Below are 23,777 nucleotides of genomic sequence, written 5' to 3'. Positions count from 1 at the left end.
TTTACATTTAAATGCGGTCTGCATTTTCTTTTTGAAAATGTGTTTATTCTGAGTAGAACATCATCTGTGAATTTGAAAATTCAGTTTAATGACAATAATATTGTTATAAATACTGAATGCAGAAATTATATCCATGTAATCAAAGTAATGTAGTGAAATCCACTACATTTTAATCCACTATACTGCCAATTTTCAAATGAAGTTACATTTTCTGAGGGTTGCATTTTTAGAATTAGAATTGATTTTAATACAATTTAATTGCCTAATGGTTATTTTTTTAATCACAACTTTAAATGTTTTGTGTTAAACACTGTGTTCCTTTATTTTCTGCTCTTTCAATTATGTTTTGTGCCAAACTATGTATTTTAGTATACAATACAATACATTGAGAGCTGCTAACGAGATCAAAGAGATCAAAGCCAGCAGAAAAGCTAATGTTGTGACTCATTTCATCTGCAGTAAAGACCTCATCATCCATCTCAGGAGGTAGAGCGCTTGTCTAGGGATCAAGGGATCGCAGTTCCTATCATGTCGAAGTGTCCTTGGGTAAGACACTGAACCCCTAATACCGCCAATATGCAGGTTAGCGCCCTACATGGCTGCACGGCCGCTATTAGGAAATGTGAAGCACACTGTAAAGCGCTTTGGGAAGTCTTGACTTGAAAAGCGCTATATAAATGCACATCATTTCATTTCATTTCATTTCATTTTTGAATTTTCCAACTCGCTGACTACTAAACCATGACCATCACAGGGTCCTAGGGCCCTTATTTGTGATTTTCAACACTCAGTTACACAACAGAATACTAAAACATCTAGTTGTCAAGTAGTGCAACCGCCCCTTTACCTTTGCTATTATGGACCCCAAACAATCACCCTGAGGGCAGTACATGCCCCCCAGGTTCCATGTTCGAGACCCCTGTTATAAACTATATTTCTGCATGTTTGTTCACTTAATTTGTCTTTAGGTTATTAATTTAAAAAAACATTTATTTTAGTGTAAGTAAATATGACAGTGAAGGATCATTTTGGTGTCCACTAAAAATGACATCACATTTGCCTCAGATACAAGTAACAGCAAATCAAAGCTTTGCAAAAATTGAGCTGTGATTGGCTTAAACAACTGTGATGTCATTTTCAGTCGACAAGGGCTGACAAAATCGCCACATGTTATTAGATCAAAAGAAGGGACTTTTCCTGCTCATATATTTCACAAATCTCTTTTGAATTAATAAATTAATTAATTAATTAATCTATTAGTCCATCTCAAACCTACAACCATTTTCAAAATGTGTTTTTTTTTCGTGTTATTAATATAAGACATTGAATGATTAATTTTCACAGACTGTATTCCTTCATTTTTGTTTGGTAAGTGTGTTTTTAGGTCATTTATTAATTTCAAACTATATATCTTAGTGTTTATAAAAATGACACTGAAGGATTAATTTGTTGTCCACTAAAAGTGACATCAGAGCTGCCTTTGATCAAGCAATGACCAATCAAAAGTGAGAAAAGGTTGAACCCTGATTGGCCAGAGTAACTCTGACGTCATTTTTGGGCGACAAGAACTGTCAAAATGGCCACCTGTGGTAAAGATAAAACTGGTGCCTTTTTCTGTTCATATATTTCACAACCATGGAGAAATTATTGGAAGAGTTGATTAAGGAGTGAATTAATTCGTGTATCACTCCGTCTCCAAGCAACCAATCTATCCGACTTGCCCGGAGAGGGTTAATTACCAAAATAATACTTCCTTGACATGTTGACGCCTCAGTCATTTCCCGTTTGTGCCCGCCTCCCTTTCTCCGCCCTCACTCTTCTCCCTGTTTTTTAAAAAAAAAACTTTTTCTTCTTTTTTGTTGATTTACCCTGAAGAGACTACGAGGCGCGTCGGCGCCGAACCGGAACCGAACCAAGTGTCCAGGTAGGGGCGAACGAACTGAAACCGAACCTTTTACGCCTCTTTTTCGCACTAAATCAGTTCGTCTCGTGGACGCAGTCAGCCGGAAACCGATATAACATACTTCATTTTTTTCCTGATTTTTGTCTCGGTTAAAAAGATTTAATCTACTAAATTTAATATCAGTAAAATCAGGGGTCTCCACCGTGGTGCCCGCGTGCACCAGGGAGACCCCAAAGGACAGCTGAGGTGCCCGTGGACCTGTTCTGGAAATAGCTCACCAGTGCTGAGTCAGTGATTTTCTACAAAAAAGTTTTTTAGTGGTCTCTTTACCCCCTTTTTCACTTAGTAGCAACATAGTAATAATATGATAAGTTGTTATGACTGAAAGGCATAAAAAACTGGGTGCCCTTTGCGCTGATTAGTCACATAAAGTTACTCTCAGCTTGAAAAAGGCTCAGATACTCCTGTGTAATTGTATTTTTTAGTGTAGTGACTTCAGAAATGTCGCCAGCTTCAAACCTGTGCTCCACATTTTTTTCTGCTGCCCATCTTGTAACATTGTGCAATACTTCAGAAATTGCTAAGATGAAAAAAACAACTAAATCAAGTACTTGGTCAACATAAGTTACATGTACCGTGTTTTATTTGAGTTTTTGTTCAATGTGTTGATTACAAAATACTGTATATATTATACAAAAGAAAACACAGTCTTTATCATCATTGATTACAACATAGTGCAAATTGTGTACTACAGGATTAAACATGCCATCCCTGGATGAACATGTAATATAGTCAAGTCAAGTCACATTTATTTGTATAGCCCTTAATCACAAAAATATCTCAAAGGACTGCACAGGATTACAATTACACCATTACCTGATCTTAAACCAACATGCGGGCAAGGAAAAACTCAAAACCTCAGCGTGAGAAAAAAGAAACGTTGAGAGGGGGCCTCACAAGTGGTAATCCCCCTTCCAGGGTGACCAGGGTGGAATAGATATAATAATATAAAGATTAAGAGGTAAAAATAAGATTTCAAAAAGTATATTAAATGGTAAATGTTCTGCATTTATGTAGCGATTTTCAATTCACTGAATACCTCCCAAAGCGCTTTACAGTGTGCTTCACACTTACCCATTCACAAACAGATTCACACACCGATAGCGGCAACAGCAACCTGCTTATCGGGGGAATTAGTGGTTCAGTGTCTTGTCCAAGGACACTTGGACATTTAACATTTAACTGTGTGATTTCCAATTGCATTTTTAAAAAAGAATATGTTTATTCAAACAAACTCTTAAGTGATGTACATTTTATGCATACATTCAATTTCAGCCAATTGCTTCCCTTAATTAAAAAATACATAAATAAATAATAATAATAATTGCATTTCCCTTAATAAACGACAATAAACCTTACAAACATAACTTAGCACCTACTTATTCACACCAAGACAGACTGTGTAAAAGAAAAACTGAGAAAAAACTTGTGTAAAACAAGTTTATTTATTCACCAGATAAAAGACCTTTGCTTTTTCTCCACTGGCAGTCAATTTGGTACTGCTTCTTATATGTAGCAGTATACTTGAAAAAATAAAAATTCAATACGGCGTTAAACAATTTGAAAGGATCAAAACATTTGTAAAATACAGGATAAACATAGGTTTACAGATGTGTATATGTCCAGTGGAATTCTTTTTTATTTTCAACAAATGGTCCATTGCATGTATGTGTTTTTTGTCTGACTTTTTGGGTAATTTTGAATTTTAAAGAATATCGGGATAGATAGGCTATATCAAATACATAAAATAAGGTATTGGGACTTATGCAAAAAAAAACGAATTCAATAATAGCAAAAAATTACAAAGTCCAACTACAATTACAGTATCTTTATTGTCATTTATTTCAACGCAGTGTACATTGTTTGCAGTGATATTACACATGGAACTACTGTTTAAATATTTATTAAAATATTTAAAGAAAAAAAAGGCAGGCAATGAGTCAGCATGGATAAGCAGTTGTGCGCTCTGTGCGAGTCTTTGTCATAAATGGAGATGAAAAGAGTGAATACAATTAAATATTACAACTATGAAAACAAAAAAACTGAAATCAAGTATAACAGCAAAGTACACGCAAATACTGATTTAATATCACTACTGTAGTGCCTCGATTCGATTGTCCTAACATTTTTGAAATACAAAATGGGAAGTTTAAAAATGTTTGCCCTAAGACGCTTCAGTTAATCTCTTCGTGCTTGATTTTCATTGGTTGTTTTTTTTTTTCATACATATCTATTCCTTATTTTCATGAATTGTTTCCAAAGCTAAAGCTAATTGGGCTGACGAAAAAAGGTTACCACAATGGATGCAAAATATGCAATATTTGCAAAGTATGAGCATAGCATTTATATCATTGACTTGTGGTGGTTTTAAAGCGCTGGAATTCATTGGTTTATTTTTCATGTATTTATATGGGAAGAAATTATGCTGAGATACGACTTTTTTTGTAACAAATTAAAATCACATCTCAAAATATTACTGTTTTTCAATTCGTCAACATATATATATATATATATATATATATATATATATATATATATATATATATATATATATATATATATATATATATATATATATATATATATATATATATATATATATATATATATATATATGGGGCAGCACGGCGGCGCAGTGGTTAGCGCTTGTGCGGCACAGTTCATGTCATGGGAACCTGTCGTGGGTTCAAATCCAGCTCCAGACTTCCTGTGCGGAGTTTGCATGTTCTCCCCGTGCTTGCGTGGGTTTCCTCCGGGCACTCCGGTTTCCTCCCACATTCCAAAAACATGCATTTCAGGTGAATTGGCCGGTCCAAATTGTCCCTAGGTGTGAATGAGCGAATGAGTTGTCTGTCCCTGTGTGCCCTGCGATTGGCTGGCAACCAGTTCAGGGTGTCCCCTGCCCACTGCCTGGAAATGGCTGGGATGGGCTCCAGCCCTCCCGCGACCCTAATGAGGATAAGCGGTACGGCTAATGAGATGAGATGAGATATATATATGGATAGATAGGCAATATTTACAAAGCAATGCTTGTGAACTGGCCTAAGTTGTATCTATATTCATGCTCATCAAAGGTGAGCGACCTGTGGAGGTTTAGGGTGTGCCGCATTTCCAGCCAGCTCAACTGGAGTTTCTTCTTCAGATTTGATTTTGCTTGTTGGTTTATACAATTTTTTGGTGGCTTATTTCAGGATTCTCCTTTGGAGTAGAATAGAATTATCGATATTACAACGTAGTGTACATTGTTGGCATTGAAATTGGACGATAATAACATAAGTGAATCGTAAATTACACATTACATTCCTGGGTTGAGATTTTCCTTCGATTTGTCAATTGTTACTCGTATCTTATTGCTTTTAAATACAAAAAGGGACAGTGTGTTTGTTCAAGTATATTACAGTATTGCGCTATCCCTGTTAGAATACCAATAAAATCCTGTATTAATGACCTAAAATTATCCCTTGACCTGTGTGATTTTAAAAAGAAAGTAAAAGTTCAATTGCCATTAGGGTGTTCTGCATTATATGTTTGCATTTTGCCACCAGACCTTTGTTCAATTTGATAGTGTTCTCTGTTTGCACTGGTAAGATATGTGTTTGTGTTGCTGCTGCAAGTGTTTTCAAAGTATGATCATGACATAGCATCTTTGTTGTTTTTTGGACCTTGTCTTTGGATTTGTTAAACCAGCTACTTTTTAGCTTCAAAGAGGACAAAGCTTCAGCTTCATCTTGGCTGTGTAATGTGTTTTGTAGGTTTTGATTCTGTGCTGACACTGGGTACGTTTACATCCAGGCAATCAGATTGAAGACGGAGTGTTGCCAGTTCAGTAATCCCTTTTTTGGGGGGGGCGGGCGTTGCATTCACAAAAAAACCTGCGATAGTCAAATCTGTGAAGTAGAAACATTTATTTATTTATTAGATGTCAGTAACATATAATATACAGTATATGACTGCAACAAAATAGCAACTATAGGTCTACAAATACAAACCCAGAACCCAGAATTGCAGTTGAATGAATGGTCGTTATTGTCATTTTACAATAGTACAACAAAATTGGAGGGCTTCTCCTTTCAGTGTAAAAAGCAATGTAGAAAGTGGCCAGCTAGCTTCATGCTAGCGTTGGAGATCCACGGATGAGCCAGGTTGAGTGAAAAATGTAGCAATCTGTATCTCCAGGTGATTAATTTTAATCTGGTATTGATGAGATACAGGCTCGGCAGGGGTGGCTTGTTCCGTAGCCGTTGCGGGTCATTTGGTATTTTTACCAAAACACCTAAAAGGGGCACCCAATGTAAAACTAAAGCTGTACTTGAACCAGTTGGAGTATCAGCATAGTTTTGGTCTCTTTTTCAAGAAAAGTAGCAGTAGCAGTAGGATAAACCTGTGGCCCGGCTATTGCTTCCCTTCCTGACGTTGCTTCAGTCCCTTCCCGAACCCAATAACATTCCAGAGAGCACCCGGTGATAATCGGAATTTCTTTGCGATCTTCTGAATGTCATCAGAGTCCGATTAAATTCATTTCAATGGAACAAGTTGCTATAATACTAGCTGCTGCCTTGTTCAGATCACCTGACGCACTTTTGGACTTGGGTAGTACAGAAACAAGATTTTCATGCGAACTCAGGCTTACTCGCTGAAAAGCCTTGTATGCATCGAGGAATTTCTCTGCGATATATCCATTTTATTTTCTGGCCCAAATGCCACAGGTCTATCCCTCTATTTAAACCGGACGCCACAATTGTATCCATTCTTATATAGTGTAAGTCTTTTTGCAGGCCTTGTACAAGTTCACCTTCTAAATAAATGTGATGCAGCAATGTAGCTTACGTTTTGAGCGTGAAGGAAACAAAAATGCTACTTTGGTGAATTTGGTGAGTGGCATGAAAAAAATTATCTTTTATTTAATAATTCTAAAAGTAAATTCCGAAACAATTTCTACTTGCGTCGGTCATGATGTATCTTATAATGTTTATCTTATTTTTTATTGACAGTATTTATGCTTATATTAGGCACTCCGTCTCTGATGGACTCCGATGAAGAATAGGGAGTCCGAGGCGGGCTGCAAGCACAGCAAAATGGCTCCGCTCGGGGTCCTACTGCTTTTGATGGTAAGTATCTCCCCAAACAAATGGCACTTTCTTTTTTTCTTTTTTTCCCCCAAGGAAACAGTTCGCAACGCAATGTGGTCTCACCAGCCTGGTTCACTTTTGTTGTGCAGGGTGTGTTCACGCCCACAACGGCGCTCATTCCTACACTTAAGGAAAAAACCTGCCCGTATGGAGATTATCCTGTTAATGGAATTTGCTGCAATAAATGTTCACCGGGTAAGTTGGCATCTACTCTTATTACCTCCTCAATATTAAAATTGAGCACTTTGAGTGCTTTAACTTGGATCACTGTTTCTGCTCTTTAGGTTTCAAACTGGTGGAGAAATGCAGCGCCGAGGGCATGAGAAGTAACTGCACACCGTGTCCTGCTAACGAGTTTATGGATCAGATGAATTATTCTCCGAACTGCATGCATTGCAAACGCTGCAAAAGTAAGCTGAGAAAATTGGATACTTGTAGATTTCTTACACGTATGGGAGCTCGTCTGAGTATTTAATCAAAAACGATTTCTTCTTATATTTGTTACTGCTCTGTCAGCATTAATAATAGTTCAGTGTACTAATATGTTATTTGTTTGCCTGGTGAGGGCTGGGTGCCACCAGGCTGTATATGCCCAAGACACAGCTCAGAAAATGGTGCCCCTACGACCCTAGTGGTTAAGGGATCCAACCCAACCCAACTACTATACTACAAAAATATTTTACCTCATTGGTTATGTATTGTTTATTATAAAATTTGATTTTCGAGTGATATTGGATTCATATATTTTTAAATGAGCTAAATTGAGTATTTGGATTGTTGAAATGTTGACGTGTCCTTGGGCAAGACACTCAACCCCTACTGCCCCTGATAAGCATGTGGGCGCCTTGCATGGCTGTCGCCGATATCGGTGTGTGAGTGTGTATGTGAATGGGTACGTTTGAAGCACATTGTAAAGTGCTTTGGGAGGCCTTCAGTGACTTGAAAAGCACTATAATAGTGTAAACCAATTACTATTTATTTCTTTAGAACTTTTTTCTAGCATAATTCGATAAATATATTTGTAAATGATCTAAGTAGCAGAACATGTGCCTCATATACTGTATATATTTTTCAAATTCTTATTTTGCTTTTTTTTAAAAAGAGGGCTAAACTGTCTATTTCTAAGTTTTTCTAGTCTAATTGGATAGCTATATTTGAAAATGATCTAAGTAGCAGAAGATTTGCCTCATATACTGTATATATTTTTCGTATTTGTTTTTACTTTCATTAGAAATTATTGTAAAAATGGAGATTAAATATTTTTGAAAATGAGCTATATTATCTTTTTTTTTTTTACTTTTTATAAGTATTTCTAGTCTAATTGGATAGATATATTGGAAAATTATCTAAGATAATTTGGATAATTTATGTATGTTTTCCGTGTTTTTGAACTTTTATTGGGAAAAAAATCGGCAACATTTGGATCGAACATTTTTTAAAATGGGTTGAATAGTCATTGGTAACATTTTTTTCTTTTAAACTTTGTTCTTCCAAGTGAAAAATATATAAAATTTTTGGAAGATAAGCTAAAGCGGCATTGGGCAGAAAAAAATGCTGATTGAAACATTTTTTCTCACTTTTTTCCATTTTCTTATAACTTACCTTACCAGTAAAATAAAAACACTGTTTGAAAATGAGCTGAATTTTTAGTGGCAAATCATTTTGCGTTATTATTTCTTAAAACTTTTTTCAAACTTTTCTAAATTTTGTTTTAGTGAAGTTAGATCAGAGGTGTATTTTTGTGATTTTAATAGAACATATTTGTTAAATTTATATGTTGCATTAATTAAATTATTATCATTTAATCATTTATCTACACTATTTATATTATGTTTGATTACAATTATATTTTTAGTATAGTATATAAAAATATATATCATCTTCCACATTTATCTTTCTTTATTTATTTATTTTTACCAGAAAAATGTTTGCTCTTGGGGGGTAAAATATAATACTCTAGTTCAGGGTTCCTGTGGGATCTTAAAAACTTCTTTAAAAAAAAGTCTTAAATTTTATCACCACAAATTAAGGCCTTAAAAAGGTCTTACATTTCGTCTACAAGTCTTGAATTCAACTTTCAAATGTCTTATTTTCCCCTGTCTTGTCTGTTAGATGGAGCTAATAACTGTATAATAAGAAAAGTAACAATAGTATGTAACGTTGTGTCGTCAAATTATTTTTCATTTTCTGCAATCTCAAAAATCTCTCACCGATAAATGTAATGTGTTGGTCGGAAAATCCAGATTTCTGCGTTTTCGAAAATTCAGCATTACGTTGGAGCTTTGCGTACAGCAATTCTTTAACCCGTTGTCGGAGTAATTTTGGGATGGGAGATTGTAGGTTAAACCTGTTGTGGTTGGTTATTTCAAGTGTAACTGCGTTCAGGCTGTAATAAATGGAATGGAAAAATCCTGGAGGGAACCGTGTATTTGTAAAGTAGTAAATAGTAAAGTAACAATATTATATTGGGCACAATTATCTCCCAAAATTGATTTTATTTAATTTTTCTAGTTTTTCCTTTAATAAGCTCATACGAGTTTTCCCTGCATAAATACTCAGCCCTCTTCAATTTTTTTTCTTGTGACAGAGCTAAAGAACGAAGTGCAAGTTTCCAAATGCGAACGAAACCGGAATACGGTGTGTCGCTGCGAGGACGGCTACTTCGCCGTCACTATCGACTCTGAGACCATCGATTGTCAAAAATGCACGCCGTGCAACTCAAACGAGAGGGTCATCCAAACTTGTAAGAAAAATCTCAATAGGTTTTCTTTTATTGGTCAATTGGGGTTTTGTGGACTAACATCTTGAGATATCGTATCAGAAGCTGTTAAATTTAAGATTTGGTAGCCACTCAAAATAAGAAGAGAATATATCAATGGATTTTGGACTTGCAAGGAGACAAAGAAGAGAAGCCTTCAGATAAGAGAATTCCATTCCCTGCTCTGAAGCTCACCACTGAGCCCCGTCTTGTAATTAATTCTTCAAGGTTACTAAACAAAAACAGATCAGGCTTTAAGGGGTATGAAAATAAAAGAACAGCAACATGATTGGCCGATAGCAAAAATGATGTTATAGTCAAAACAACAAACGGTGTGCAATAATAGTCAAAAGAAGGAAAGTGACATTCTATCAAATGTCCTTTGCAGGAGTCTAATATAAAAACCAGAATGAACCTATCAAATGTCAGTACAGTAGACTCCAGGGATACGGTGACCCCGGCCAATGACGTTTTCACTTTGTGGGATAGGATGGGTTTTTTTTTGGTCCCTCTATACAGCATTTTTCCCACTATACGACATTAACTACAAATGATATGTTTATACGTAAATTATTGTATGTTTTGGTTTCTGTGAGTGAAAATTCAAAAGTTGGAATTGAAAAAAAAATCAAACATATTTTCTAGACTATAATAAGGTGCACCTTCAAATATAGTCTTTTGTAAAATATGTGCTTTCATATATACAAATTAAAAGTACTGTGATAGCCAAGGTTACCTCAAAAAGAATATCAGTGAATAATGGAACATTTTTTATGGAACGTTAATTATTTTTACAAAAACTTGTTTCACCGCTAAAATAGATTTATTTAAAAATGTTTACCAGTACTTCATTCTAATTATGCATTTCCGGTTTTACTTACCGTATTTTCCAGCATATAAGGCGCACTGGATTTAAAATGCACCTGCAAATACGGTAATTGCTTTTTCAGGTGCTATATATTGTCCAGAATATACTGTAAGTGCGCTTCATATAATTTTTTTTTTGTTTGATATAAACATTTTTATTTATTTACAATAATGCATAGTAGAAGTATCCCAGCCTTATGGCGTTTTTACTTTACCTTGTGGAATAAGATGTTATTTGGCCCCTCATTCAGTTCAGGTTGTGTGTTTCGTAAAGACTTTGTGAGTCGGTGACACAACGCTGTATTTATTGGACTGTATTTTATTTGTTACGTGTCCAAGGCTGTAGTAATGCTAAAGAAAGAAGCAAAAGCAGGAGGATCATGAAAAATAAAACTTACGATTATCAAAAAATTTGAAGAAGACCCTCAGATTGTTATTGGCCGGACTACCTCCCACAATGCCTTTCTCCTTATTCAGTTCAGAAATTTTGCCTTATAATGACTTTGAGTCCATCATATGATACTGTATGTAGTGCAGTGGTTAGCGCATTCGCCTAACCATGAAAGGTCCCCAGTTCAAGGCCGGGTGTAACTATATGTTGGCCTGGAGCGGGATGGGCACCTCCAGGCTGTGTTTGTCCAAGACACACCAAACAAACAACATTTTTTTCGCTGTGAGTCCCAAGACCCCCGCGACCCTAGTGAGGATAAACGGAGCAGATAATGGATGGATGGATAGGTCCCAAGACCTGCAGCGATGCTAAAAGAAGAATCTAAAACATGATAACCATAGAAATGAAGAAACAAGTTCCATGGCCCTTTTTTCTGAATGTTGTTTAACGCAGGCACGGCGGAGAGGAACACAGTCTGCGAGTGCAAAGAACATTTCTTCCGAGTGAACAAGAAGTGTGAGCCGTGCAAGAGGTGAGTGTGACTGAAGCGCACGTTTTTTATTATCTTTTTATCCCTGCAGAGCCGAGACTGCTACGAGGAAGTGGTTTTGACGAACCGAAACTTTTTCCATCAGCAGACGAAGAAACAAGAAGCTCTTCCCTTCTAAATTTAGTTCTACACATTTCGACAGTTGCCTAACTCAAGACACGGAATTGTATTATCTTGTGATTTTTTTTTTAATATTGATTCAGAGGATAGCGACATTTTTGTTAAGAAAATAACGTTTCTAGAATACTGCTACTTATATGGGTATTAGTTTTAAAAAGTCTAGTGAGTGTTGCTGTTTTTAGTAACCCACATTAATGTTTAACCCTGTGAACCGTGCCCTAGCAACAAAACAACAATTTAAAACACCAGTATTAATTTATATTGAAAATATTTGAAAATGATAAATCAACGTTTAAAATTGGAACTGAGCATTCAACGGTCTCACAGATAACAGTTTAGCAGGCTAGCTTGCTAACAGGCTTATAGGACTGAATATGTACATACGGGTCAGTAAGATTTTGGCTAACTGGCTAGCGGGATAGCATGAAGTAAACCATGGCTACCTTACTTGTCCATTATTTGGATTAGCTTGATTATTTATATTTTTCGCAACTGTAAAGCCTGGTAATTGCAATTTTGGGATGAGTTTCATTTGAATTAGTCCTGCAAAGCTAACTGGCGGTATAGCATGTTGTTAATCTTAGATACCTCTCTGGCTTACCAACCTGATTTCCTTCATTCTTAATGACTTTGAAGCCTTATAATATCATTTTATACAAGGGAGTTTCATTTGAATTTAACTAGCCATTCCAGAATACTTATACACATGATAAACAGAGCTCTGTATTTTAACATTAATGCTATTTTTATATTTATTATTTTTTACTGTACTTCATGGCCAAACTTCCTCTTTATTTTCCCACAGTTGCGCGGAGGATTGCAAACATCTCTGCAAGTCGCTTCCTTCCCATTCTTCTGTGGGTAAGTACAAAAACAACACACATGATAGGCAGTGTAAGATTAACACTAGAAAGTATTCCTTTTTTCATTAGTCTTGGAAAATTAACACTATTTTAGTGTATTTTACCTAATGTACACGCTTGAGTTTTAAGATAAATACAACCTGTATAGTGTTAATCTAGTTTAAAAATGACATTTTGTTAAGTTATTTTCAATATTAAGATTTGAAAATGTGTTTTGCCGCCCCTGCTGAAAAAAACTTGGGTCAAAAATAACCCAATTTGGGTCAAGCATGGATTGATGTATCACTTGAGTGAATTGGACGTAGACCTAGGTTATCGTGGAAAAGACCAATTTGTTTTTCTGTACATTGCCAACAAAAGTCTTTTTTAAAAGTTGTAAAGATTGGACTTTTTTATTAATTTTGTACTCCAAAGTTATATAAGTAAAACAACAACACCAAAACTGTATTCTTGTATCTGGACTGGGGTTTAGCAACCATACTTGTTAAAAGAACCATCATAGACTAAAATATCTGGAGCAGCAAAAGAATAAAATGAAATGAAATGAAATGATCTGCATTTATATAGCGCTTTTCAAGTCAATGACTTCCCAAAGCGCTTTACAATGTGCTCCACATTTCCCAATAGCGGCATTGCAGCCATGTAAGGCCTGCTTATTGGGGCCATTAGGGATTCAGTGTCTTACCCAAGGACACTTCGACATGTAACACGCACGAGCCGGGATTCGAACTGGGATCCCTTGATCCCAAGATGAGCACTCTACCCTCCTGAGCTACTGCCGCCTCACATGTCCGCCTTATATAAGGCTTTTTGAAAAATCTCAATAATAACGGTATTCATTAAGGTTACAGCCTTGAAAAACATTAAAATGTTTGATATATGTTTGTCCTTATACAGGAAACATTTAAAAATATGTATTTTCCCCCTTTTTTTCCCATATTTAAGTATTTTTTAAACGCTCTAGGGAGTCTTTAGGGTGGCACTGAAGAGGTTGCTGACCCCTGGTCTAGAAAAACCCTAAATTTGGTATTAATTAATCCAAGTATTGAACGGTCCATTTTGGGTTATTTTTTTGTCATGGCATGTAGGTATACCCAAATGCAGGGAAACAGGAACTAAAGCAGATATGTTCAAACAAGGTTGATATTTAACAACAAAACCCAGGAACAAAGTAACAAACAAGACCAAAACAAATGAGTAGTCTCAAAACAGAAATAAACCAAAAAAACAGAGAGCGTCACTGCAGAGTTAAATTGATATAGTCAGGTGTGGGGTTATCTGACACAGGTGTGCGCAGTGCAGCCAATGCCCCCAGTGTCAAACGTGCGGCCCGCAGTCTGGACCAGACCCGCCAATAGCTTTATTCTGGTCTGCGAGACAACGCTTAGAGAAGCACAGGAGAAATAAAAAAGCCAAACAACAACCTGTAGTTTTAAAGGCCAGGTGCCACATCCACTGTAGGTGTATATCTTTCTCCATACTTTTCTCTCTTTCTTTCTTGCTCTCATTTTCTATTTCTTTATCTCTTTTTCTTTCTTTCACTATTTTTCTTTCATTCCCTCTTCCTCTCTCTTTTTCCCAATATTCCCCTTATTATCCCTCTGAGTCTCTTTCTTTTTATCATTCTTTAATTCGTTATTTCTTTCCTTTTCTATTTTTCTCTCTTCGTCTCTCTCTGTCTCTCTTCCTCACTCTCTTTTTCTTTCTCTGTCTCTCTCTTTTTCTCTCTCTTTCTTCCATCTCCTGTTTCGTTCTTTTTTCTCTTTTGCTTTCTCTCTCCTGTATTCCCCTCTCTCTTTCTGTCTCTATTTCTCTCTTTCTCTTCCTCTCTTGTTCTCCCTTATTATTTCTCTTTTCCTGTCTCTATTATTTATCTCTCTTTCTGTCTCTCGCTTGCTTTCTCCTTCTCTTTTTCTTTCTTTCCATCTTTCTCCCCCTTTCTGTATCTATATTTCTCACTCTCTTTTGCTCTAATACCATTAGTTCAGCCCCTGTGAGAGTGATACCATGAGTTTTACGCACGGCGGCTGAGTGTTGAGCACGTCCATGGCACAATTCTGAGGTCATGAGATCAAATCCAGCTGCCAGCCTTTCTGTGCGGAATTTACATGTTCTCCCCGTGCTTGGGTGGGTTTCTTCCGGACACTCCGGTTTTCTTCCACATTCTAAAACATGCATGTCAGGTTAATTGGCCGGTCCAAATTGTCCCTAGGTGTGAATGAGAGAGTGAGTCGTCTGTCTCTGTGTGCCCTGTGACTGTTTAGCAACTAGTTCAGGGTGTCCCCTGCCCACTGCCCGAAGATGGCCGGGATGGGCTCCAGCACTCCCGTGACCCTACTGAGGATAAGAGGTGCAGATAATGAGTAGATGGATGAGTAACGAATATCCCTTTCACGCTCGTATACTCCTCTTATAGATTCCACCGGGTACGGATACCTCATCCACATCCTGACAGCGGTGGTGGTGGTAGCCGTCACCTTGCTGATGGTCCTCATCGTTTACATGGCCACAAAACGCCTGACCAAAAAGTCTCCGCCTCACATGTCCGACACGTCGCCGGAATCGTCGAAGGCACTGTTTACCAACGAGGAAATATTGGACGTGGCCGTCATCAATTGTCCTGAGAGCGGACCGCTCAGTAAGGCCAATTCCAACTTGCCTGATTGCGTCCCGCTGGAGATCAAGCGTGAGTGTTTTTCATCCATCTATCATTCTATCATTCTATCGTCCTATTTATTGTTCCATCATTCCATTGTCCTGTCGATCTGTTCTTCAATCATTGTTAGATCTATTGTTCTATCATCATATCGTCTATTCCAGCTATTGTTTAATCGTTTTACCTACCATCTTATTTATTTTCCTCATCTATTGCTCTATTGTTCTATCGTCCTATGTATCATGCTTTGGTTTTAATTATTATTCGATTATTATATTGTCCTATCGACCTATCATCCTATGTATTGTTTGACCTATTGTACTATCATCCTGTATATTGTGCTATGTATTAGTAGTACTGTACTATCATTGTATTGCCCTATTTAACTTTCTATTGTCCTATCATACTTTGTCTGTTCTTGAAATTGTTTTGTCCTTCTATCTGTCATCCTATCTATTGTTATATTTTTGTATCGTCTCGTGTATTATTAACCTGTCTATCATTGCTTTTGTTATATCATTCTATCTATCCTCCTATCTACAGTTCGTTCTAGCTTTTGTTTTAACGTTCTATCTATTGTTTATCTATCATTCATTCTATTGTCCTATGTATTGTTCTCTCTATCATTCTATCATCCTATCTATTGTTTTATTTTTCCAGCTATTGTTTTATTTGTCTATCATACTATCTGTTGTGGGCAGCACGGCGGCGCAGTGGTTAGCGCGTGTGCGGCACAGTTCTAAGGTCTTGGGAACCTCCTGTGTGGGTTCAAATCCAGCTACCGGACTTACTGTGCGGAGTTTAAATGTTCTCCCCGTGCTTGCGTGGGTTTCCTCCGGGCACTCCGGTTTTCTCCCACATTCCAAAGACATGCATTTCAGGTGGATTGGCCGGTCCAAATTGTCCCTAGGTGTGAATGAGCGAGCGAGTTGTCTGTCTTTGTGTGCCCTGCGATTGGCTGGCAACCAGTTCAGGGTGTCTCCTGCCCACTGCCCGATGATTGCCGGGATGGGCTCCAGCACCCCCGCGACCCTACTGAGGATAAGCGGTGCAGCTAATGAGATGAGATGAGACTATCTGTTGTGCTACGTCGTCTATTGTCCTATTGTCTGATCTTTAGTTCTATCTTATCGTTCTATCATACCATCTTCCGTGTTATGTCTTGTTTGTCTCTTGTACCATCGTCTTATTGATCTATAGTTCTATTCTCCCATTATCTATCTATTCATCATCCATTCAATCATTTTATCGTCTTATTGTCCTATCGTTCCATCTAACATGCACTTTGCAGGCCCCCGTTCGCAGTAATAATTGACTGGGGATAATGGATTCTGGTTGCATGGATACTGTGCATTTTGGATGGAAAGAAGAGCAAAAAATCCCCCACGCGTGACACAAATTTGATTTTCAGCTCTTGTGCTTAGCAATAGTCGGCTGGGAAAAATGGATCGCGGCCACAACGGTGCAGATGATTTTAGGGGGGCTGCAGCAGCCCAAACCGAATAAAAAATGTGCTCTGCATCATTGACTCGAACATGTTTCCTTTTCAGGTGCTATCTCATCATCGTGGTGCACCCGTTCAATGTCACATTTTGCATAATTCGTAGGTTATGCATTGTTTGGTTTTGTGAGGCGTTAAGTGCTCCCACACTTTTGAGGACTTTGGTCGAACTGTTTTCTCCTTGTCTGTCATGTTTTATTTGTTGAATTCATCGTATCGTTTGAAAGTAATGGTTTCGCACTTAACCTCATTCTATTCACTTCTACGACTTGCGCTGCAGGTGACATAAACGGCTCCACGACATGCTGAATTACACCTCAATTGCGAAACACAACGAATTTCGTTGCCAGCGCTTTTAGCAATTGATATTAACCCATTATATCGACCCATTGTTGCAGCCCTATATTCAAGTACGAAGCGGGAAATGGTAAGAGATGTCGCCAATTCAATTTTCTTTGGTCTATTCGCAGCTCCCGATCTCATCTACACGTTGCTGGACTTGATCCCCGTGGCGCAAGTTAAGCAACTCGTGCGTTCGCTGGGCGTGACCGAGACAGTCATCGAGCGGGCCGAACTGGACCACCGCGCCAGTAAGGAGGCCCACTACCAGATGCTCAAAGTGTGGGTGGACTCCAACTTCAAGGGTGGCGGGGGAGGCCGAGCAGGAATGCTGCATTTGGGATTACTGCAGGAGCTTTTGCCCAAACTCAGACACATGCACCTCGGGGGGGTGGCGGAGGAGATCGAGACAATGTACACCATTCACTGAAATGGTGTGCCTAGGACTACAAAAAAAGGGCACACCTGAATCCGAGGATTGTTCTTTATCTGAACTTTGAGGACAGACTGGGAGCATTCCAGTCTTTTTATCCTTGCTCGAAACTACTGAGGGATCAAGTTGTCGCTTACAGGATTTACAGTGACTATCCTGCTGCCATCTTCTGGAAGGAGATAGAGAAAACTGTGAAAACTGTGTTTTTGTATTTCGAGTGAACGTCCAAGTAGGGTCCAATTTGATATAACGTGTACAGTAGACCCCCAGGATACGACATTAATCTACTATGATGAAGAGATTGCAAAGTAAAATTGCCTTATGGCAGAGTATAGAAACCTATGGTGCCAAAAATAAACATCAAAAATTCTGAAATAGTATAAAATGAGTACTATTTATGTATTCTATTTGCATATTTTATTGGATAATATGGTGAATACCGTATTTTATGCACTATAAGTTGCACCGGAATTTAAGGCGCAACCCCCCCATAATAGTCTTTTGTCATATATGTTTCATATATAAAGGGCCCACTGGGCTGTAAGGAGCTTAAAATTACTACTGTATTTATTCATTGCACATTGTATACACTTGCAATGATTATTCAGTCAAAAATGTCGCTGACCAAAATTGCACAACATTGTATGCAATAGGAATAGAACCAGGGTCACGGGGGGACAGCGCCAAAACCTCACCACTAGACCACTACTGGTACCAATGTCATCCAAAAAGACGTTATTTGTTATCTCTTGACACAATTTTTACTCACAATGCCAGAAACGAATGCTGGAGATTGGAGGAATCGGAAAATCGCCCTGAAAGATATCAATAAGTGCAAAAAGGCAACTAACTTTTTGGTGCATATACCGGACTTTGCGTTCACTAGTATATGAATGCGCTACACGAATAAATACAGTAGCTCTTATTGTAAGTAGTTTTAATTCCATCGATTTATAGTCCAGTGCACCTTATATATGAAATGTTTTTTGACTAAACACTGTTTTTAGGGGTATGCCTTTACACTAATACTCTAGGGCGCACTGAACTAGGAGGTGCACTTTTGAATTTCGGGCAAATTTTACTTAGTTGTGCCTTATATTCCAGAAAATACAGGAAATAGCTTCCAATGATCTTTGGTTAATCAAGACACAAAATTTTGGAATTTGCCAAGGTGATGTCAAGTACTTTTGCATTTCCAATTTAGTAATTACATCTTTTAAATGAAAATTTCTACCTACTGTATACTGCCAGGAATTTGAAACTGCCTTTGTCAATTAAACTTTAGTAGACACTCAAAGAAAGAGAGAAGACATCAATGATTTTTTAATTTTCTGAGAAGAGAGGGAGAAAAGCCTTCAGATAAAGAATTGCACCCATTTTAGGAACCTCCCCTGAACCCTGTTTTTATTAAATCTTAAAGGTTACAAAAAAAGAGATCAGTCCTAAAGGGGTGTGGGAATCAGAGAACAGCATCATAACTGGCCGATAGCAAGAATGATGAAATAGTCAAGGAAACGAAAAACGATGCGCAGTAATAGTCAAGTCAAGTCAAAAAAAGTCAAGTCAAAAAAAGTCAAATTTATTTATATAGCCCTTAATCACAAAAATGTCTCAAAGGACTGCACAGGATTACAGTTACAAAATTACACAATTACCTGATCTTAAACCAGCATGCGGGCAAGGAAAACTCAAAAACCTCAGTGTGAGGAGAAAAGAGAAACCTTGAGAAAGGACCTCACATGTGGTAATCCCCCTTCCAGGATTGACCAGGGTGAATTACAATTAGGATTACTGTACACATAATAGTAAACATTAGGTAAGATGTTGAAAATGTCCAGAAAGTGCATGACATCAACGACGCCCCCAGCCTGCAAACCAGTCCAGAAAGTCTATGACGGCCACGACGCTGCCTCCCGTCTCTGCCAGCTGGTAAATGCAGGGGTTGATAGTTAAAATAAGGAACAGGCATCCTATAAAATCTCTTTTGCAGGTGACCAATATTAAAAACAGAATAAACCTATCAACTTTAAAAGTTAGTTTGCTTTATAACCTAGAAAATGCAGTACTTATATGTAATATACACATGTATGATTTAATATCATTACAAATAAATATACATGTAAAGGTAAAACGGATTTGATTTACCTATGGTGTCACTTGCCTTGAGCTGGTTGAGTGGAGTACCTGGTGGATGCAGACAAGGTAGAAGACGGTGACGGTAGATTAGGAGAAAATGATTACAAAAATTCTATTTGCGAACACTGTCAAGTCCCGTAGAATTTATTGCTTCAATTGTTTCTTTATTTTTGATCACAGTCCCGATCGTTTACAGGTTAAGGCCATGCAACTTCGAAAAGGAAGCTACGGTATCAGTGGGCCTTCTTCGGGAGAAATTGCAGGTTTTGTTTCCATGGTTATGGTGTTTTTCTTCTTTTAGCATCAGTGCATGCCTTGGAACCTATAGCGAATAAATCTAATACAAAAAACACAGTATTGATGAGGAGACAGAAAGGCATCATGAGAAGTAGTTTGTCCAATGGCATAACGGGATTTTCATGATGCTGTTATGTAAACCAATAGCAGACCGCCATTTTATATGTTCTCGACCAATAGCAGACAGGCGTCTTAAGTAAAATTCTGGAAACAGAGGTCAAAAACATTTTATTCAACACAATAACATGAGATTGGGGTAAGATGGGTTTGATGTATCCTGGGGGTCTACTCCCAAAAAATATCCGTCCATGTTACAGTGAACCTTTAGGTCAACCCTTGAAAAATAACCTAAAAGATAAATATTTTGTACTTTTTTATTAGTAGTGAATATTTTCCAAACCTTAAAGTGGGTATTATATGACACTGCCTAGTGGTAAAAAAAATCATTTATTTAAGAAAATAACTTAGTGATATGAATAATAAGCATAGACACATGCATTTTGAAAAATACTGATAGGATAATTTTTTTTTTTTTTTTGACTTAATATGAGGCTCACCTAGAGGGAGCTGACGTGATTGTCAGCCATCTTGTTGCTACAGGTCCCCTCAAAACCAAAACACAGTCTTCTTTTTACCTTGCTTAACTCCTTTCTTCCTTTCTTCCTTTCTTCACTTTTCCTTTATTTTTCTTTCTTTATTCTTTTGACCTCTTTCTCTTTTCCCTCTCTTTTCTTGATTCCTTCTTTTATTTTTCCTTATTTCCTTTAATTTGTTTCTTCCTTCTTAATATTTTTTTCTTCTTGTCTTTTTTTTGCATTTTCTTTTTTGTTGCTTTTATTCTTTCTTTTCTGTTTTTCTCTTTTCTTTTCTTTGACTTTTTTCTTATTATTCATCTTTCTTTTTTCTCATCGTCTTATTTTTCTTTTTTCTTATCGGCATTCTCATCATTTTTGTCTTTCTTTCCCTTCTAATATTTTATTCTTCTTTTTTCTTTTTTACATTTATTTTTTCTTTTATTACTTACTTATTTTCTTTCTTTTTCTCACTTTCCCTCCTTTTTTTGCTTATTTCCTTTTTTTCCTTTTTCACTTTTTTGTCTATTTTTGTCCAAAAATGAGAAGAAAAACTGCCACGTTGAGTCTCAGTAGGTTGTGTTCTGTGCTATCTGTGTTCTTGTGTCATATTTCAGTTGCACCATACAATTCGACGACATCTAGTGTGCAAATATGACACACTGTCCCTTTAAAACCTCGTAGCGTACGCATGACTTGTTGTCTTTAGAGGAGCACCACACCTTGTATTTGGTAACCAGCATGCCAAGTTCACGTCATTCACTTTACACTTTGGAGTTATGAAAATGTCGGCAGCGTTTGTGATGAGCCCCGAACAAAACCTGTTCTGTGTGTGTGCGAATAAAAAGTCAATGGATTTGCGCGCTGCCTCATTAAGATTTTTGGGTGGGAGTGTACAAGGTGACGATCGAGGCTTGGCTGAGATCACTCGGGCCTGCTGGAACGTCGCCTGTTGACATTCCTTCACATTTAAGTTTAGTGACAAGTAAAGGCAAGTTTATTAGTTAGCGCCTCCTGGTGTTTAAAAAAAACCTTTCCTTATTTAAAAAAAAAAAAATCACCATTGATTCAAATAATAGGCAAAAATACATGATCTATCCGAATACTCTTACGGGGGGATGCTTTCATTTTACATGACATGAGGGTCACCTAGAGGAAGCTAAACATGATTGGTATCGCCAAAACTTGTGAAAGGATGGGAAAAGTTAAAGGAAAAATGACGTGATTCCCGAAAACGGCGACCCCTAGAGGTCAATTAATACACACTGTCCTTTTGATCCGTAAACTAGAGAGAAAGAGATGGGTTTGTTTGTAGGGCAAAACTGCCACCAAGAGGCGCCGTAATGGAATTAAAAAATTAAAATTTTTCATTTAAAAAAGGTAAAATTGAAAAAATTGGCAAAATGAAAATAAAAGATATATTTAACAATCCTCAAAAATGAGCAGCCAACATGGCAAACGTTTTCACAAAAAATACAAATAAATAACAATATAAAAAATATTTTTCATTGTTATTTTTATGATTCAAATACCGCAGACAAAACAATGTTAAAAAATACCATACATACTAGTTTTATACAGAAGATAAAAATAATAAAATGAATGTTTTTCATATGAAAAAATAATATATTAATCAAAATTTTTTTTTTTCTATTTGCAATATGCTATTTGTTTTTGTTAGTTCTTTTATTTTTGTTTATGAATTGTTTGTTTAAAATATTTATCAATTTTTTTAATGTTAAAAATATATATAATTTAAAGTTTTTCTTTATTATATAATTAAAAACATACACATATATATATATATATATATATATATATATATATATATATATATATATATATATATATACATAATACATATAGGCACGGCGGATGTGTGGTAAGCCTGCAGCCCCTCAGTGCAGAGGTTCAAGTCCAACTACCGCAGCCTTCCCGTGTGAAGTTTGCATGTTCTCCCTGTGTCTTTCTGGGTTTCCTCCGGGCATTCCAGCGAGTGAGTTGTCTGTCTCTATGTGCCCTTGTGATTGGCTGGAAACCAGTAGAGAGCGTCCCCTGCCCACTGCCCGAAGATATGTTATCTGACTGATGCTAGTTAAATATGAGGTTGGAGAGGGGACGTTATCTTGCATTTGCGCATCAAATGTTGCCGTGACCGAGGGTCCGGCCCTCCCTGGAGACCTGAACCGAGAGCTGGTACACGTCTCACCTCACAAGGGCAGTCCGAATTTTGGCCAGCAAGAAGCAAGATGACATGTCCTAACAGGAAGAACTGGACCAAGGCCGCCATGGCCGGTCCTGACCAAGTCTCAGCTGAACGGGAAGCCGGAGAGCCTTGCCAGGTCGACAGGCAAGCTTGATCAAGCCAGTGGCCAAACCGGTGGGACAAAGCCAGCGACCTCAATGAAACTTCAAGCCACCAGCAGTCAACCTCTCCTTTATCACCCTGCATCCCGTGGTCCTCATACCGGGATTCCTCTACAGCCGAGGACATAAAGACTGGGCCGTAATCTTCATCAAAGCAGAACTTTGCAGAAAATCTCGTCATTGCTAGGTATTGGTGTGACGTAAAATGGGGAAATCTATAATAAAATAATAATAATCAAGCCAACGTTTTTGTCTACAAACGGTGCCAGTTTAACTTCTATCTCATCTCATCTCATCTCATTAGCCGTACCGCTTATCCTCATTAGGGTCGCGGGGGTGCTGGAGCCAACCCCAGCCATCGAAATTTATTAAATTATTACTCATGTAAGTGCAATATCCCGGTTCTGTATAGTTTTTATTTTAGATGTGTATAGGTCTCCAGTTTGAGACAAGGTGGAAACATTTGTTTGCCTGGAGAGGGCTCGGCGCCACCAGGCTGTACTTGCCCAAGACACACCACAGGAAATGGTGCCCCTGTGACCTTAGTGGTCAAGAAATCCAACCCAAAAAACCCAACCCAACTATACTTTATATTAGTGGGGAATCCTGCAAATGTTCTATGAGACTGTTGTGGCAAGCGCTCTTCCATGCGGCAGCGTGTTGGGGAGGCAGCGCTAAGAAGGATGCCTCTCGTCTTAATAAACTGGTGAGGAAAGCGGGCTGGACAGCCTGACAACTGTAGCTGAGAGACGACATTGAAAAAGCTGCGGTCAATCATGGACAATCATGGACTCTTATATACATCCACTACACAGCATCATCTCCAAACAAAAGA

At 37.6% G+C, this 23,777-nt stretch overlaps 1 protein-coding gene across 1 annotated transcript; it reads left to right on the top strand.

Annotated features, from left to right (window-relative positions):
• The first annotated feature begins 1,605 nt into the window (after positions 1 to 1,605).
• Positions 1,606 to 21,432, top strand: tnfrsf1a (tumor necrosis factor receptor superfamily, member 1a). Its single transcript, XM_088326855.1, has 9 exons — positions 1,606 to 1,924; positions 6,973 to 7,071; positions 7,182 to 7,287; positions 7,377 to 7,502; positions 9,680 to 9,835; positions 11,562 to 11,640; positions 12,584 to 12,639; positions 15,058 to 15,327; positions 17,269 to 21,432. Exons 2-9 carry the CDS (start codon positions 6,997 to 6,999, stop codon positions 17,565 to 17,567), a joined length of 1,167 nt encoding a protein of 388 aa, XP_088182981.1. The 5' UTR covers positions 1,606 to 1,924; positions 6,973 to 6,996; the 3' UTR covers positions 17,568 to 21,432.
• The last annotated feature ends 2,345 nt before the right edge of the window (positions 21,433 to 23,777 follow it).

Source organism: Urocampus carinirostris, chromosome 2, assembly GCF_059441175.1.
Source record: "Urocampus carinirostris isolate Australia breed hairy pipefish chromosome 2, RoL_Ucar_1.0, whole genome shotgun sequence".
NCBI classification, from domain to species: Eukaryota; Metazoa; Chordata; class Actinopteri; order Syngnathiformes; family Syngnathidae; genus Urocampus; species Urocampus carinirostris.
The sequence above is the reverse complement of the archived record's forward strand: the minus strand, read 5'-3'. Positions and strand labels throughout refer to the sequence as shown.

Bases quoted from the DNA above. Each gene is read 5' to 3' on its own strand.
- tnfrsf1a (XM_088326855.1), top strand. From the start codon at position 6,997: ATGAAGAATAGGGAGTCCGAGGCGGGCTGCAAGCACAGCAAAATGGCT. The intron at 11,641-12,583 runs GTGAGTGTGACT...ATTTTCCCACAG, and splicing joins AAGTGTGAGCCGTGCAAGAG to TTGCGCGGAGGATTGCAAAC. The intron at 12,640-15,057 runs GTAAGTACAAAA...CTCCTCTTATAG, and splicing joins TCCTTCCCATTCTTCTGTGG to ATTCCACCGGGTACGGATAC.